Source organism: Lissotriton vulgaris, chromosome 4_1 (genome assembly GCF_964263255.1).
Source record: "Lissotriton vulgaris chromosome 4_1, aLisVul1.2, whole genome shotgun sequence".
NCBI lineage: Eukaryota > Metazoa > Chordata > Amphibia > Caudata > Salamandridae > Lissotriton > Lissotriton vulgaris.
This window is the reverse complement of record NC_141691.1, coordinates 895,611,146-895,629,894: the sequence shown is the minus strand read 5'-3', so window position 1 is coordinate 895,629,894 and position 18,749 is coordinate 895,611,146. Positions and strand designations below refer to the sequence as shown.

General features: G+C 42.8%; 1 protein-coding gene across 1 annotated transcript in view; it reads right to left on the bottom strand.

Annotated features, from left to right (window-relative positions):
• The window catches only part of ADTRP (androgen dependent TFPI regulating protein), a 474,195-nt gene that overhangs the window by 55,886 nt on the left and 399,560 nt on the right, over window positions 1-18,749 (bottom strand). The window contains exon 5 of the mRNA XM_086966878.1: window positions 5,671-5,822. Within this exon, the coding sequence (XP_086823004.1) occupies window positions 5,671-5,822 (152 nt within the window). The remainder of the gene's footprint in view (window positions 1-5,670; window positions 5,823-18,749) is intronic.

The following is an 18,749-nucleotide window of genomic DNA, read 5'->3' as shown; positions in this document are numbered from 1 at the left end:
AGGGCCCAATTTACAAAGGTAAACTTAGATCTAAAGTTTAAAGCCTTCAGGTCTAAGTTTACCTTTCTGAATTGGGTCCTTAGACAAAGGCTTAAACTTAGACTTCAGGTCTAAGTTTACCTTTGTGAAGTTTCACTCTCAAGCAAAAATCTATTCTTGTGGTTTATATAGGGTATTGACAACTGATTCTTACTTATGTTTTCAGAAACAAATGCTGATTTTAAGACATGACATGTAACCTGACTTAACTAGTGGGATGCAAAATTCATCACTTATGTAAAACGCCCCTCAGCATTTGTTTCATCTTTATCTAATGCTTACTTTAAATTAGTAGAAACAACTAGGGCTAGCTCTAATCAGTAAGGTAGACCTGATAAACAAAACAACAGAGGAGAAATGCCAATCCTGATACTGTAATTCATATAACAATTTGTCAACCAAATAAAGATTACTATTCAAAACTGGGAGGTGCTATTTATTTATTGGTTCTGCTAGAACTAGCTTAGCGCCTGTTAGGGCTACACGTTCTGATAAGGAGGTTACAGTTTTCCCTGTTGTTTTCACTGCTTGTGATGTGCTTAGATGCATCTAATTTTTATTTTCAGTGAAGTTACCGTACAAGATTGTCTGCACTAGATTCAGGAATTGTAAAATGTTTATTTTAAAATAAATATGTAAAAATGCATAGCTGCTTTCTAGTGATCCATGCGTGTATAACTCATTAATGAAAGATTGTTTGAATTAACACTTTTTCCCTGAACCTTTTCAGGGACTTTTAATAACCTAGAAAACACCACTCTTGTAGGAATGCTCAGTAGGCGGTATGGAGTTGTGGTTCAAGGGGTGCAATGAACTAAGTCCTTACACTAGTGGGCTAGAAATCCAACCCATGCATACCAGGGGTAATACCTAGGATTCGCGGCCTGTGGTATACTTGCTAGTATGTTATTAGAGAGGGAAAGCATTGTAAACCTTTCTAGCATAGAGAGCTTTGATAGAAACAACATCTGGAGGCTCTTTTCTGCTTGTTTTCTCTTCTTTTCCAACCCTTGTCTTACAGAACTACATTATTCATTTTCCTAATCAGGGGAGGGGATCTAGACCAGGAAGAAACTGAAAGTGGATTATACTGGAGCGGCTAGTTTCTTTAGATAATCCCAGGGGTTATTCATTCAAAAACCTATAGCGAACAGAGGCTTTTATAAGAAAGATAATAGGATGTGGCATTACAGCCAGAACTACCGACTTTGGAACTGGGAAACCAGGTTTAAGTTTCAGCATCAGCCCACCATCCTATGCTTCTGGGCAAATAACTTAATCTTACAGGGGCTAAACAAAATGAATGTGACCTTGTGTAATGTAATGGTGCTCATGTAAAGCACTCCAATGCTTTGGGTGGAGTTTGTGCTATTTAAAACTGCAAAAATAAAAAGTTCACCTTCAATGGTGCTTAGGCCTGGAGAGGTGCGAATCAGTAAGGACCAACTTTGATGTGAAATAGGCAGTGTTTTTATTCATCAGGGGGCTTAAAGCAACTACTAAGAAAGAATATATCAACCATGAATGTAAGGAGGTCCTTTACGATAGTACGACCTTACTGAAAAAACACATTGTAAAATTCTGACGATAGTTGTTGTCACAGAGGATGTATTGTTAAGCAGGCTCTTGCCATCTCCGGCCCACAAATGGAAACACACATGCTAATGGAAAGTTGAATGGGCATTTGCAGAATCGGCCCCTTTTCGGCTGGTATTTTGTCATTTGGGGTGCATCAACCCAAAAGCAATTTGAAAAATAGGCAATCAAAAGTGTTGCGATTCCCTATTTTGGGATATGCAGTTAGGGAATCGCACATTGCGATTCCCTAAATGCGATGCATTATGCATTCTCAAATTGGGTTTTTGCAATTTGGAATCGCAAATTACCATCAACTTCAAGATGATGGTAATTTGCAATTCCTTTGTAAAGTGCAAAAAAATGCATTTTCAAAGTGCATTGTGGTGCTTACATATGCCCTTAGGGCATGTGTGTGCACCACATGTGAGTACTTACTTTTTGGGGGGGTGCATCAGGGTAGCCTTTTGGCCCCCTTGCACCCTTGAAATTGCATGCTCAATTTGCGAGTACTTATTTGGTATTCCCAAATTGCGAATGCAATCCCATTCATTCCTACGGGCCTCGATGCACGAAGCAGCACCCATAGAAGTTACAAAACACCATTTCAGATTGCTAATGTGCAGGAAGGGACATCTTCCTGCCTATAAAAAATCCTTCCCCTCAATGAGTCACAGTTGCAGTTTGGTGCAACGGTGCCTGCATTGGTTATAGGCTGATAAATGTAGCACACATGCAGGGAGAAAAGCAAGGCTTCACCGTATTCTTGTAAATATGGTGCAGCAGTGCCTTTCAGAAGTGGCGGAGCACGGCGTTAAGCCAACAAGTCTAATGCCGTACTCTGTTACTTCTTTTGTAAATATGCCCCATTGTACCTTACTGCGGAAAAAATAATATTTTGTATCTGGCTTTCCCACAAAGGATAACATCTGTTGTGACCGTTGTATCACCCCACTTGACTATGTCAACCTTCTTTATTGGGGTAGACTGTCTTCTGGCCGGGCTGCAAAGATTTCAGAAAGATACAGGCATGCTCAAACTGAGTTGTCGCCAAAAAGATACACATCACCAGCTTTTCATTGCCTTCACAGGCTACGGGTGGACCGAAAATTGGTCTTTAAGCGCATATGTATCACTGTTTTTTTAATCAGTAAAGTTCACAATTTATATTGCAGAAACTAACTTGCTATCAACAGAGCTGAAATATGTGATCAATAGGCACCCTATAAATATCAGTCCCCAAGTGCTATAGACTTTATTCATCAGACTGATCACTCTGGTTGCTGGCAAATTCCCACTCCCAAGATAAAAGGACCATTCAAGACAGGAGAATTTCTTACAACTATTTAGAGACTAGGTTGCACACCAGCCATTATTAATATTCCGTGGCAAACCTTGTTTCATGCCATTTCTTACTTTCAATCAGTGCTAAAATGTTGTCTCCCGTGTTAGCACTAAGAGGCCATTTGCTGCTGAAAGTAGCATCTACTAAAAAAACATAACATTCTAAACAGCCATGAAGAAGGATCAGGATGAACATTTCTTGTTTCTAAACCATTAGACTGGCTAATCATGGGTTTTTCTAAATATCATTGCCTGGTGTTTTATTTTGCAAAGGAATAACTACTCTTACTAATTTTCAGGATATATATTGAAAAATGGCACTCTCTGAAGGGTCACTCCTAATTGTTGCCTTCCTCCTCCTCTGACCCTCTTTTTGTTGGCTTTAGGGCTCTGGGCACTTTCCCACTGCTGACCAGTGCTAAAGTGCATGTATCCTTTGAACAAGGTATCATTTGTTTACACCTGTTTGGCTTATTTGATTTACTTGTAAGTGCCTTGTAAAGTGGTATACCATATACCCAGGGGCTGTAGATTAAATGATACTAGTGGGCTGCAGCACTAATTACGCCACACCCATAAGTAGCCTTTCAAACCTGTCTCCGGCCTGCCCCTGCAATGCCTGTGGGTGCAGTTTACTGCCACTTCAACTTGGCATTTAAAACTACTTGCCAAGCCTTAAACACCCCTTTTTATTACACATAGGTCACCCCTAAGGTAGGCCCTAAATAACCCTACGGGTCATTGCCTTCACCTCAGCAAAGCTTGACAACGACGAAGCAACCGGACTGCGTGGAAAAGGAAGAAGAAGCGTGCCCTCAGTATTGATGCTTTGCTCCATCTAAAGTGCTTTCACAGCAGGCTCTGCGTCGGTCCTGTAGCTGGCTTGCCCTCCATCGCGGTCAGCCTGAACTTTGGATATGCAATGGTCCCTCGCAACCTAAAGTAACCTTTTGACCTCTAGTGACTTCTATTTAGACATTTAGGGCCAGATGTAGGTAAAATAGATTTACCGATTCTTAATTACCGAAAATTACCGAATTTTACCGATTCGGTAATTAAGAATCGGTAAATCTGAGGGGTGGATATGTAGATATTCCAGATGTGCTGGAATAACGAATCGGAAAAATTCGGTATTTACCGATTCGGTAAATACCGAATCGGTAATGCCCATTCATTCCTATGGGCTTTGAAGTTCATAGGAATGAATGGGCATTACCGATTCGGTAAATACCGATTTTCACAAGGGTGCAGGGGGTGTCACTTTGACACCCTCTGGCACCCCCAAAACAGGCTCGGGTGCCATGTGGCAGGCATACATGCCCTAAGGGCAGGTCTGCCTGTCACATGGCATAGGTGTGCATGCACACATGTGCATGCACACCGGAATCGGTATTTTACCATCAAATTGGATTTGATGGTAAAATATCGATTCGGTAAGGCCTCTGGGGCTCAGAAGAGTCCCACCTACATCTGGGTGCCTCAGATTCGGTAAATTTAACGAATTTTTATTTTACAGATTCGGTAAAATTACTGAATCTGTAATTTTACCGAATCGGTAAAAAAATGCCCCCTACATACCTGTCACCCATTTACCGATCGGTAACGGCCAAAATCGGCCGTTACCGGTCGGTAAATGGCCTGAAACAGCCACCTACATCTGGCCCTTAATCTTTAAAAAATCATTTCTTGAATTCTACTAATTGGTCATTTGTCATTTTGTTCTCATTTTGCTCAGATAAATATTCTCTTTTATGCTAATCCTGTGTGGAGGCTTTTTGTGATGCATTTGGTGTTTTACTGTGTTTGTGGGTGTGTTACAAAAATACCTTACGCATAGCCTCATTAGATAAGTCTGACTGCTCCGTGCCAAGCTACCAGAAGGAGAGCACAGGTTATCTTTTGATGTGTATCTAGCTTGCCCTGACTAGAGTGGTTGTTTTATGCCTGGCCTGGGTGCATACCTCAGTCTACCAGGAATCCCATTTATAACAATATACATGTGATTAAGAAGAAGAATTTGATGAAGTGTGCCATCCACTGCCTAAACAAGAGCAAGGAAACTAACACCAACCCGACTTTGTCTCTTCTCTCCCTTCGTTGGCCATCCATGCCCATTCATTTACATTATCTCAATTGCATGAGCAAAGGGGTTAATGTATCAATGATGAATCCAGGAACTGGCACTGTCTCTGGATAAAATAAGAGAACCACTATCACTCTGAGACTGGAACAGTGCCTTCAAGCTGTCTACTTTGGAATATTTTTACAATTCCCAGATTGTGTGTGCTTAGATAGAAATCTTAACTACAACTTAAGGTTTTTACTGACTTTCAAGTGATTTCCATGATTTCCAACATCTGTGCTGCACTTTTGTTTTTTAACATTGCAAAATCAAGGATTAGGTTTCCTAAATTCAATTGTTAAGAACACTTCAAATGCTATGCATTACTTTTAACATTGACATTAAATTATCTGCAATTCTTTTCCAAATACCAAATAATACATTCAAAAGGTTCCTAGATTCGATTTTAACATCAGGTAAAGCCTTCAAAAACAATTAAGTCAAATTGTATTTATTAGTCTATTGGGTTATTTAGGTTTGCTGACATCTTACATGAAACCTTGAATTTCTTTCACACTTCTGAAAAATGTCCAATGCTTTAATACATCACATTTTATAATATTTAAGTCAACTTTGGAAAATTAACTTACCCCATTTCAGGCTGTTCAGAATATCACCAATAATATAGATGAAAGCAACTAAGACCAGACTGGAGGAGATAAAGGCAAGAAAACCAAGTGGACTAAGCAGACCAAGGAGAGGATACACCCATTCTCCAGCAGCAATGTATATCCATATGACCCTGTTTAGCAGAAGAGATTTTTCAATTTCATGGTAAAATTTAAAATGAATATAGAAATCATTAAGTGTGTCCTACATTGTGAACAGAAGAAACAGTATTCTCAACATCAACATTAAAAACACATTTGTCTTATGAAGTCAAAACGATAACTGATGAAATCGTGGGTAACTGGACATGGCATTCTAGGTTGGCCTGATGGTCTTTAACAGCCGCAATGTATAAGCATCTTCTGTTTATGTATAAAACTAGTCTTTTCTCCACTACAACTGTTCTCTTGATTGGATTTTCAACCTCCAGATCGCTAGCCCTCACAGTGGGCTAACAACATCAAAGCACCCCAAAAGGTAGTCCCAAAGCCAAAGATTCCCCAGTAACGGGACCACTCTGACTAGGGTGTGTCTGTCTAGACCAAGCCTTGCCTCTAAAGAAAGCTACCCATACCATCTGCCTCAAGGAGACATGCAACATACCAAAACTGACACACAGGCCATGAAAATATAAACAACAGTGCCATATTTCTAATACCCACAATCTCACCCACATACCAACGACTAGTACAAACACCACCAAAACACACAACCTCCAACTTGTGCTCATTAATTCTAACTCTACAGTCACAAACAGTCCAGATTTAGCTGACATAATCACACAACACAACCTAGATTAATTTTACATGGACTACCTCAGATCAATACTCGCTGACAACAACTTCAAAATCCATCATTAAGCTGATAACACCAACTCTAACTGAAAATCGTCTCTCCCTAAATATTATGGCCTTGAGCTTATCCAGATACATATGTTAAGCGCATATCTAAAGCTCAACATAACAATGACCAAATTCACCCTCTTCAACAATGATTCCAAGCAACAGCGGCTTGAAGCCTGGTTCTTCAATGTGAATCTAATTAACAGTGCTAAATCAAATGCCTCCACCCTCAACACAGACTTCACGTTCAAAGAGCACATCACCAGAAAGAACAAGAGAGTAATGTACAACTTTCACTTGATGAGCAACTAAAACCCTTTTTTCCAGAAAACAATTTCAGAACAACACTGCAAAGCATGGCCCTTTTCACTTTGATGAAAGCAATGTTTTGCTCAATAACTTTCCAGACAATACTTTTTCACCCCTGAAAGGTATCCTACATGCTATATTTTACCATATCAGGGGCTTCGGGAATTTCCACCAGATCTCTAATCTCAAGGACATACTCAGGCTTCTGCGCTGAAATTCGATTGTTAACCCACTTTAATTAATTGTCTATAGACTGCCTTGACTGCCGCTTCGCTTTGCTAGCGCTTATAATTGACTCAGTGACTTTCACTTTTTAGCGCGATTACTCCCGGCGCTCTGCATTGTGCTTGTGCTGCATTTCGATTGTTAACCCATTTTAAATAATTGTCTGTAGACTGCATTGACTACCGCTTCGCTTTGCTAGCGCTTACAATTGACACAGTGACTTTCACTTTTAGCGCGATAACTCCCGGCGCTCTGCATTGCTCACCCCTCCGCTGCCATTTTGTTAGTATTTGTTGTTGTGCTCGTTGTTGAAAACCGTCCTCTGTAGCCCGCCCCGCCTCCCAGCTGAGCCGCCCTCGCCCCTCCCCCTCCACCCTCCATATATGACAGCAGCTTTTGCGCGCAGCGTTCGCGCCCCATTCGCGCCGAAGGTGCGCCAAAGGTAAGCCCGTCTACGCCCGTCCACGCCTGGACCGCGCCCAGCGCCAGAGCCCCTGGTCCTCGTAATGCCCACCCCTCCCGCATTACTTACGATGCCACCACCCTCCTAGCCCTCAACCCTGGCCGCTCCCCCATCTGCGTCCAAGCCGCTCCTGGACACACCCATGGACCCTTTTCCTGCTACTCCTGCAAGTTCGACGGCACCAAGAACAACTCCTCATCTACGAACACACAACAGATACCCGATCCCAACCACCTACAATGCATCCTGCTCAACACCCGCTCGGTCCACAGACACGCCATTGACCTCTGGAATCTACTCGACACCATCTCTCCGGACGTCGCCTTCCTAACAGAGACATGGATGAATGCCTCTTCAGCCCCAGACATCACCATTGCCATCCCGGAAGACTATAAGATCATTCGCAAGGACCGTACCGGCCACACAGGAGGAGGCATCGCTATCGTCCATAAGAAATCCATCCGCATCTCAACCAGCTCAGACGTCAATCTCGCCAACTCTGAACACCTTCACTTCCAGATCCACATCGACCCCAAGACCACACTCAGAGGCACCCTCCTTTACAGGCCACCAGGACCCCGCGCACAATTTAGTGAAGACATCACGGACTTCATCACTCCACACGCGCTCCCCTCCGAGGACTACATTCTTTTGGGAGACCTCAACTTTCACCTTGAAAAGAACAACGACCGCAACACCACCACCCTTTTGGACAACCTCGCAAACCTCGGACTTAAACAACTTGTCACTACCCCCACCCACGTCGCAGGTCACACACTCGACCCTATCTTCACCTCCAGCAAACATGTTTCCTTCAGCCACACCACAGCTCTCCTTTGGACTGACCACAGCTGCGTTCACTTCACCTACAACAAGCCCACATCCAACAACCACCCCCAACCCACTCTGCAAAGAAACTGGAACAAAATCACCATCGACCAGATCTCCTCATCGCTTCTTCTAAACCCCCCAGCCCACTCCTCAAACCCCGACCAAGCAGCCACCAACCTCACCCAATGGTTATCCAACAGCGCCGACATACTAGCACCACTGAAAAAACGACAAATCAAACTAGGCAGCAAGAAGGCCTCCTGGTTCAACGATGACCTTAAGAAATCCAAGAAACTCTGTCGCTCCCTCGAGAAGGCCTGGAAAAAAGACCCAACCACCAGCACCAAGGACGCCTTCAAAAACGCCACCCGCATACACCACCAACTAATCCGAAATGCCAAGAAAGCAGCCCTCAAGGACCGTCTAGATAACAACGCCCACAACAGCAAGGAATTATTCAACATCGTCAAGGAATTTACCAACCCCTCAGCCAACTCCAACGACATCACCCCCTCTCAAGCCCTAGCCTCATTCTTCCACAACAAAATTGCAGACATCCACAACAGCTTCGACAACCAACCCGGAGACCAACCCACCCAATCCCCTGCAGGACCCCCACCCCCCTGAACATCCTCAATGACTGGAAGCCAATCTCCACTGAGGACACCATCCATCTGATGAACTCTATCCACTCAGGATCCCCCACAGACCCTTGCCCTCACCACATCTTTAACAAAGCAGACTCCATTATTGCACCGCACCTCCGAGACGTCATCAACTGCTCCCTCAACTCTGCAACCTTCCCGGAAAGCTGGAAACATGCCGAACTCAGCGCCCTCCTGAAGAAACCCACAGCTGACCCCACCGAACTCAAAAACTATCGCCCTATCTCACTCCTTCCATTCCCGGCCAAAGTCATCGAGAAAGCTGTCAACAACCAGCTCGCCGCATTCCTCGAAACCAACAAATCCCTCGACCCCTCACAGTCCGGCTTCCGAGCCAAGCACAGCACCGAAACCGCCCTCATCGCAGCAACAGACGACATTAGAACTCTACTGGACAATAGAGACACAGTCGCCCTCATCCTCCTCGACCTCTCCGCAGCCTTCGACACAGTCTGCCATAGCACCCTTCTACAGCGCCTCAAAAACATCGGAATCCAAGGAAAAGCACTGGAATGGATCACCTCGTTCCTCTCCGGAAGAACCCAGAGAGTCCGCCTCCCACCATTCAAATCTGAGGCCACTGAAGTCATCTGCGGCGTACCTCAAGGGTCCTCACTCAGTCCCATCCTCTTCAACGTTTACATGAGCCCCCTCGCGGCCATCGCACGCCAACATAACCTCAACATCATCTCCTACGCCGACGACACTCAACTGATCCTATCACTCACCAGAGACCCTAACACGGCCAAAACCAACCTACACAAAGGAATGAAAGAAGTAGCCGAATGGATGAAGCACAGCCGTCTGAAACTGAACTCAGACAAAACAGAAGTCCTCATCTTAGGTACCTCCCCCTCCGCCTGGGACGACTCTTGGTGGCCAGAGGCCCTTGGAAAAGCACCCATCCCGACGGACCACGCACGGAACCTGGGCGTCATCCTGGACTCCTCACTCTCGATGACCAGACAAGTCAACGCCGTTTCTTCATCTTGCTTCAACATTCTTCGCATGCTCAAAAAAACATTTCGCTGGATCCCTACCGAAACTAGAAAAACAGTCATCCACGCTCTGGTCACGAGCCGACTGGACTACGGAAACACCCTCTACGCCGGCCACACCGCAAAACTCCAGAAAAAACTACAACGCATCCAGAACGCCTCAGCAAGGCTCATATTAGACATCCTGCGTAAAGAACACATCTCTGATCACCTGAAAAACCTGCACTGGCTCCCCGTCAATAAGAGGATCACTTTCCGGCTCCTAACCCACGCACACAAAGCACTCTACGAAATCGGACCCGAATGCCTCAACACACGACTATCCTTCTACACCCCCTCCCGCCAGCTACGATCCTCCAACCAAGCCCTTGCCACTGTACCTCGCATCAACAAAACCACCATGGGAGGTAGATCCTTCTCCTACCTAGCAGCTAAAACTTGGAACTCACTTCCCACTCACCTTCGCCTTACTCAGAACCACCTAGCATTCAGAAAGCAACTCAAAACGTGGATATTTGACAAGTAACTCCCCACCCTTCTTCAAGCGCCTTGAGACCCTCTGGGTATGTAGCGCGCTATATAAATCTTTTGACTTGACTTGACTTGACTCTAGGCCCATGCCATCTTCGATATCAGCTGCATCACATATTTGTCCCTCCAAAATGACAACCCAACCGATCTGTTCAAGAAGCTAACTACCTCATGTCATGGGAGCCAGGTTGACAACATCATTTGTGAGGCCTAGGTCACAAACCTCAATTCTGAATATAAAATGGGAAGAATTACAAGGAGGATATGAACATGGTGGTCTTATCCACTTATGAACTGTAAGCATTTTTATCCATTTTAAGACTGGACTGTGCATTTAACATCCATGCTCCTGCAACTCTGCATACACACACATATACACACACACACACTCCAAAGTGCGCACACACACACACACACAGACACACACACACACACACACACACACACACACCCTGGAACACATACATTGCCCCTCTGCTTTCTTCCACTACTACACATCTGTTTTGGCCAATGATCTTTCATAGTGGTGGGATGTCATACTTGCCCCAAAACACAGCATGTGAGTAAAGCCAGTGAGCCAGACATCTTTTAAGAGGGGTTGCGTGTAGAAAAAGAGGTTAAATAGTTGATTTTAAAACACAATTTTTTCATACATTTGCTAATAAGTCACATGTTCTGAAAGAGTACTTATTAAATATCCCAGTACTCCCATGGTGTGCCAAGGAATCTTGACCCTCCCCAGGAGTTAAACACAATTAGGCATATTTCCAAGCCCCCTGCGCCACCAGTATGCCACTTTTTGTGACGTACTGGTGGTGTATTTTCCTGCTCCATATTTACAAGGACAGGAAAAGCCACGCTGCATGGCTTTTCCTGTCCTTGTAAATACAGCCCCTTTACACGCAGCACTTTGCGTGAAAGGGGTGTACCATGGGTGTTGCTGTGGGTGTATCCACGTAACACCCATGGAACCAGACACATTTCCAGATTTATGAGGAATCGTAAGGAAATGCGTGTGAATGCTACGCCTCCCCAGGGGAGGCATAGGGAGGCGCAACGAGGAGAATTTTTTAAATTTCTTCTCGTTTTTTCCCCTTTCAATGTGTGCTTCATTCTACAGCACACATTAACAGAGGAAAATGCCTGTAGTGACTGTTTTCGTGCAGGAAGGTGCCCCTTCCTACAAAAAAACAATCTCCCCATGACGCAGACATCCTTGCACCATGGTGCAAGGGTGCCCTCGCTGGCGCATGGCAGCTGTTTGTGCTCCAGCTCAGGTGAGAGCACAGGAGTACGACGTATCATTGTAGATATGTCCCGTTCCAGTGCTCTGAAAGTTACTAAGTGTGGTGCAGCCAAATGGCTTGTGGAATGCACTGAGTCACTTCTTGTAAATCTGCCCCAGTGTTCCCAACATTTACCATGAGTTCATGCTATATGGCAGGCTTGAGCTCCAGTATTTCAGGGTGCCCCTTTAGGCCAAGAATTACATGCAATAAGCCAGCATTTTGCCATGAATGCATCTATAAGTCAATGGTGTCTCATATATCGAGAATTATATGCGGTAAGTAAAGACCAGTAGTGTGGCTCACCGGTTAGAGGCGGCAGACCCGAGAGCAGAGGACGGCCCGGGACCAGGGTTCGATTCCCGGCGCGGCAGGTTTCTGGACCAGGGTCAGCGGACTCGATAATTCTCTCGCCTCGGTGCCCACTCTGATCAGCGATCACACTCGGCAACTCTGGGCATTAGCTTGCCTCATCTTCACTAACGGCCCCACCAGACCGCCGGGGATGCCTGGTCTCACCCTGGAGATACCCATTAAGGGACCATCTCTCAGGGAAGCCAGGAAGGGTTTCGCAGCGGTCGAAGCGCCTTGGGACCCTACGGGTAAGTAGTGCGCTATATAAATGCCTATACATTTACATTTACACCAGCTTTTTACCATGGGTGAACCCCCATACCATTGGTGCTGTTTCATATGCCAAGAATTACCTACCTCCAGTTCGTCAACACCAGCATTTAATCATGGGTGCCCTAATTTTCGAAGAGTTACCTCCAGTATGGCTGGGACTGAATTTAACATGGGTAACACCACCACACATATATCAATGGTCCCTTGCACATGTACCAATAATTGTATCAGTATTCCAGGATGAGCAGCACATCAAACTGTCCCTCCATCTCACAAGCACACACACTGTTATACATTACACACACCTTCACACACAATCACAAACTCACATTCACTTTCACATGCACTCACTCTCATACACACATTCTCAGTCTAGCACACTCACTCTTACTTACATTTGCTCTCACCCATAGACCCTCTCTCCTGCTAAAGCTCTCTTATATGCTTTGATACTCCCATTTTTCTAATTTGCCTGTGTTGTGTTAGAAAAGCTTAGAAAAGCTTGCACTGCCCCTGCCATCCTTGGTTGAATGTTACTAAAGCTGGGTAAAACCATTTTCTTGATTCCCTATTCAAAAGTGAAATTTTTGTATTGCCAATGCTTGTTTTCACGCATGACGCAAATGAAATAATGCCAATAATAGGTGACAGAGTAACAGGGTTTATATTGGATTTCCATGTGGATTAAGTAGTATCAATAATTTATATGGACAAGACAACTTAGTAAAATGTAAAACATAGCTTCCAGGTGATTGTATGCCATTACTGACTCCCAATCGTCTTCGCTCTTTAGCCAACAGCACTTTGCATGTTGGGATTTTCAGCCCATACACAATATATATGCATTAGATTGCAGCAATGTGGTGCCACAAAAGCAGGACTGCCTGAAGGAGTCACAAAAGACAGGGGGCCCGGGAAACATCCATTACAATGCAGGCATTACATCGCAATGCCTTTACAACGCAACTATTACAACATAAGTGCCTTTACATCGCATGCCTTTACAAAGCATGCCATTACGACACATGTCATTACAACACATGCCATTACAATGCATTTCATTACAATGCATTATAAGGTTAGTAATGGAGAATTTTAAGTTTTAGGGTGGGTATGGGTTTTGGGGTAGTTGGGAATAGTAATTTTTACCCCTACGCTATCCAACACTTTCCCTGCTGTTCCACTCACTGGAATAGGAATAGGAATTTTTTACCCCTACGCTATCCAACACTTTCCCTGCTGTTCCACTCACTGGAATAGGAATAGGAATTTTTACCCCTACGCTATCCAACACTTTCCCTACTGTTGCACTCACTGGAGTGGGAATAGTAATTTTTACCCCAACACTTTCCAACACTTACCCTACAGTTCCACTAAAAGAATAATACATTGTTGTATGATTGTAATGGAATGCGTTGTAATGGCAGTTTTAAAACTGCGTTGTAATGGTATGCGTTGCAAAATCATGCGATGTAATGGTTGTTGCGATGTAAAACCTGCCATATAAAAGCATGCGTTGTGATTGTAACGTCACATATTCCAAGGGGACACGTTGCAATGATGCAAAATATTTAAAAATCAAATTTCACTTTGTGTTATTTGGTTTTATTCCTGAAAGCAATCACACGTTAATCAGTGAAGTCGTCAAAGTAGAAGACTGTTTTTTATGTACAGATGTTAAAACTGGCAAACATTCATACTTCTGTAAAACAATAGCGGTTAATAAAAAAATACTGCCCACCCGAATGTAAGCCCCCATGGGATGTGGGAAATTGTCATAGCACCAGCAGCAACCCACGCCCAACCTACACAATGTGTAGCAGCAGAAACTGACAGCCTCTGGATTGAGAAGATGGAAAGATAGCCCCTTCATAAAAATCTATGTTCCCAAAGTAGGGCCCACATAGTGTATTTTCACGAGCCTTTTAGCTGAGCCACAGTGCCTAAACCTACGTATACAACACCAATCCAGCAGCGAGGACACTACAAGACTGTAGATGAAAAGATGACATGAACTAACGTTCAACAACCTGGCCTTCTTGAGCTATGCCTACATTATATGGAACATTCCTGTCAGGAATTCAGATACATGCTGAAGGCATTTGTTCGAGGAGTACAACCCCAAAAAAACGTCAACCAATCCCTGGCCTTTTGTGAATGGTCCTCTGAGCCATCCAATCCCTTTTAAATGCTCTTAGGCATCCCAGCTAATTTTGTGTTATACAAATACCACTACATACAAACGTACATACATTGCATCTCTCAGCTGAGATTACCAGCAATTTCTCAAACTTTCTTTATGACAGGGATACAGAGAGCTTGCACCAATATTTAGCAGTATTTGGGCAGCTTCATATTATGTATTGTGGAAGGTTTTGTGCACTAATTAGATTTGCACTTCATTAATATCAGGCAGAACAGTGATCTACATTATAATTCACATAGATACATTAAGATGCTATTGCCTTTAAAAAGATTTTGATATGACCTATTTTAAGATGCATTTTCCTGGATTATGCTAAATAGGCCTCTGCTAGGCCTCAACGCCATCTTGTTCAAAAAGGGCATCTCATCATGTTTGTGTCCTGTTTATTATTTCTGCTACACGTAAACAAGCAAGTGCTCTTTTTTATTTCTGACAGCCACTGTTCACAAAAAAGCCTTTCTAGCATGGGCTTAGTAAAGTATCTCCCGTATGCATGCAGTATTGCATTAATTCACAATGGTTTACTGTTGTTTATGTAACTAGTTCGTTCTGACATCTCCTGATGATGTTCGCCCAGAGGGGGCTGAATCAATATTTAGTGGAATAGTGCTTGAGTTGCAAGGCTGTATGGAGCTTTTCATTCCTATTTCTGACTTGTTGGAAATGTGTTTCTTTAACTAACATCTCGATGAATCTGTACTTTCTGGGCTTGCCTATGAGAAAATGACTTCTACAAACCCTTGATTTTGGGGGTGAACCAAATGACTTTCCCAACCTACTAGGGATGCAGTCTGAGTTCTTACTGATATTGCTACTCATTTCGGACTTAAACTATTTTCATCTGTATTTTACAGTTTCTGTGTTGTAGATATGTACCTTTTAAAATTGTTGCCATAAATCTTCATGCATTTTCTAATTCTACCCTGGAACTTACTTATTTAGTTAGTCCTTTTTTACCTAATTGTAATTTTGATATGTTGGTTTGCACCTTATCTTGGGAAACATTGCCTCATGAAAATGCTATTTAACACCGTCCCCGATTCGACCACCCGTGGACATGCTGTTACAATGTTTCTTGGAGTGTATGAATTTAGGGGTACCGAGTGCCCGCAATAACAGCATATTTTCTGGGCAGTGACAGTTATGTTGAATTGAAGAGATGACTCCAAGTAGGTTGAATTTAGTTTAATATAGAGAAGAGCAGGTACACAGCCTTACAGGTTAAGCAGTCAGCTTCAACTAAATTACATTGGAACACATAGGTAAGAACACAGTGTAAGAACTCTGTATAGTGGAATGTGGAATGAACACAGTTAAAGGAGTAAGACATGTATTACACAACATAACACATCCTCCTTGGAACAAATTAAAAAAAAACAATAACTTGTAACCGACATCATCCCCCACCATAATAAAAAAAACAATAGAATAAGAATTCAGAAGAAAGATAGAAAAGGAACAAAGGTTCCTATAAGGGAAAAGTTTCAGAAATATAATCAGCCAACCATACAGGAGGCCTTTTTTCACGTCTAGAGTTCCTAAAAACATTTGACACATCTTGAGAGACCAGACTAGAAGAACTAGGAGCAACCAAATCAGTAAGCTCATCACACTTATGCAAACCAGAAACATCAGGTACTGAAAAATTGGAGGTATCAGAAATTACATCCTAATTAATAATGTCAGGTGGCAATGAAGAGTTAGCACACAACAAATCCTCCAAATCAAACAAATCTGATGATTTCTTGAAAGAAACTTGAGGAGGAGAACACTTAGCAACCCTCTTAAGGTTCCATACACGTCCATCAGTGAGGCGAACAGAATTATTTAAAACTTCCACAACCTGCATAGGTTCATAAAAACGACTTTCCTCGTTAGGAGATTTACCAGGTTTCTTAACTCTTACCCATTGACCAACAACCAAATCAATCAATCAATCACGTTATTTGTATAGCGCACTACTCACCCGGGAGGGTCTCAAAGCGCTGGGGGAGGGGAAAGTTACTGCTCAAACAGCCAGGTCTTGAGCTGCTTCCTGAAGGCGAGATGGTCTTGGGTTCGCCGAAGGTGGGTGGGGAGGGAGTTCCACGTCTTGGCTGCCAGGTAGGATCAACATCCTTCACATTATGCTTGGAATCATACCAAATTTTGCTCTTGAGGTGTGAAGCTTGACTTTTGTTCCTTCACTCGACTTTCAGACCAATTGACCACATTGGACTTGAACAACCACCCTGGAGTGAATTTTGTACGAGGATTTCTACAACGCATAAGTACGATAACCTGTAGCTTCACAAATTGAAGTTCTGTAAAACCAAACCATTTTCAAAACTTGAATTTCCCAATCCTTATTATTTCCTGACATTTGGATGGTGTTTTTGATAATCCGGTTAAAGCGCTCAACCATACCATTGCTGTTTGGGTTATAAAGAGCCGTGGTTTTATGCTTGATTCCCAATCTATTAAAGTACTCTTTGGCCTTATTTGACATAAACTGAACACCATTACAACTTAACAAAATTGAAGGAATGCCTTCCAAAGTGAAAGACTTATCTAAAAATTGCGAAACAGTATCAGTATCAGCCTTAAGCACAATTTTTACAAAAGGCCACCTTGAGAACAAATCCATTAACACCAAAATGTATTTCTGCTCACTGCCAATAGGACCCATAATATCAATAGCTGTGTGTTCCCAGGGAGAATTAGGTGCAATCATATTACCCATAGAAGGCTTACACAAAACAAGAGATTTATCAGCAGCTTGACAAGATTTACAGTTCCTCACAAATCTGTCAATATCTACATCCATACCGGGCCACCAAAATGAAGTTTTAACGGTGCGTTTAGAACGGACAATGCCAAAATGTCCTTCATGACATAAAGCCATGATGGACAAACGCAAAGTCTTAGGAGGTATGACTCTTTCACCAAACCAAATATTACCATCTCTGACACTTAAATCAAATCTAACCTCCCAAAAATACTTTAAAGGATGTTTGCTATCCACTCTCTTTGGCCAGGACTCAGCTAGATGAGATTTCACCAAGGTTAATTCCTTATCATTGCGATATTCATCATCCCACTTCTCCTTCAAAATGCCTGCACCTTCCAAATCTTGAACATAAGCCACCTGAAAGGAATTCCACAAATCATCTTCACATTCCACAAGTTGTTTTGGCATTCTAGAAAGGAAGTCAGCTATGCAATTTTCTTTCCCTGGTATATATTCCATTTTATAACAAAAATCCTGCAACTTGATAGCAAGTCTGGCAACTCTAGCAGAAGTATTGATAGTTCCTTCAGTGGTTAGAACCCTGAGTAATGGCTTGTGATCACAGCGTAAGATAAACTTAGTACCCCACACAAAAGCTCTGAAGTGATTTACCGCCCATACACATGCTAAAGTTTCTTTTTCTATGGTAGAATACTTTTCTTCAGTAGGCGAAAGTGACCTGGAAGCATATGCCACGATTTGTTCTTTGCCATTCAACCCAATTTGAGATAAAACAGAACCTAAACCTTTAATGCTGGCATCAGTAGTAATGATGGTTTGCGCTTCAGGATTAAAACTTTTTAAAGAAGCGATGTTAGTGATGCAACTTTTTATGTCCTCAAAATCTTGTTCACATTCCATAGACCAAACAAACTTAACTTTGTTTTTTAACAGTTGTCTAATATTATATGTTCTGGTTGCAAAATTTGGAATGTATTTAGAACAAAATTCGGCTAAGCCAATAAAGGATCTAACATCATCCTTTCCTTTGGGAGAAGGAGCGCACTTAATCGCATCAATTAAATTAGGTTTTGGTCTGATACCATCACAATCAATGACATGGCCTAAATAAGTGACATGATCGCTGGCAAAAGTACACTTGGTATATTCAACAGTCAACCCTTTTGCATCAAGAATACTCAAAACTTTATTTATTAAGTATTGTCATGTTCTGCCTTTTCCTTACCAAAAATGAGAATATCATCTTGAAAAAACTTTGTGTGTTTTTACAGTAGAAAACAATCTGTGCATTAAGCGCTGGAAAACGGCCGCAGCTGAAGCCAAGCCAAAAGGCATTCTCTTAAATT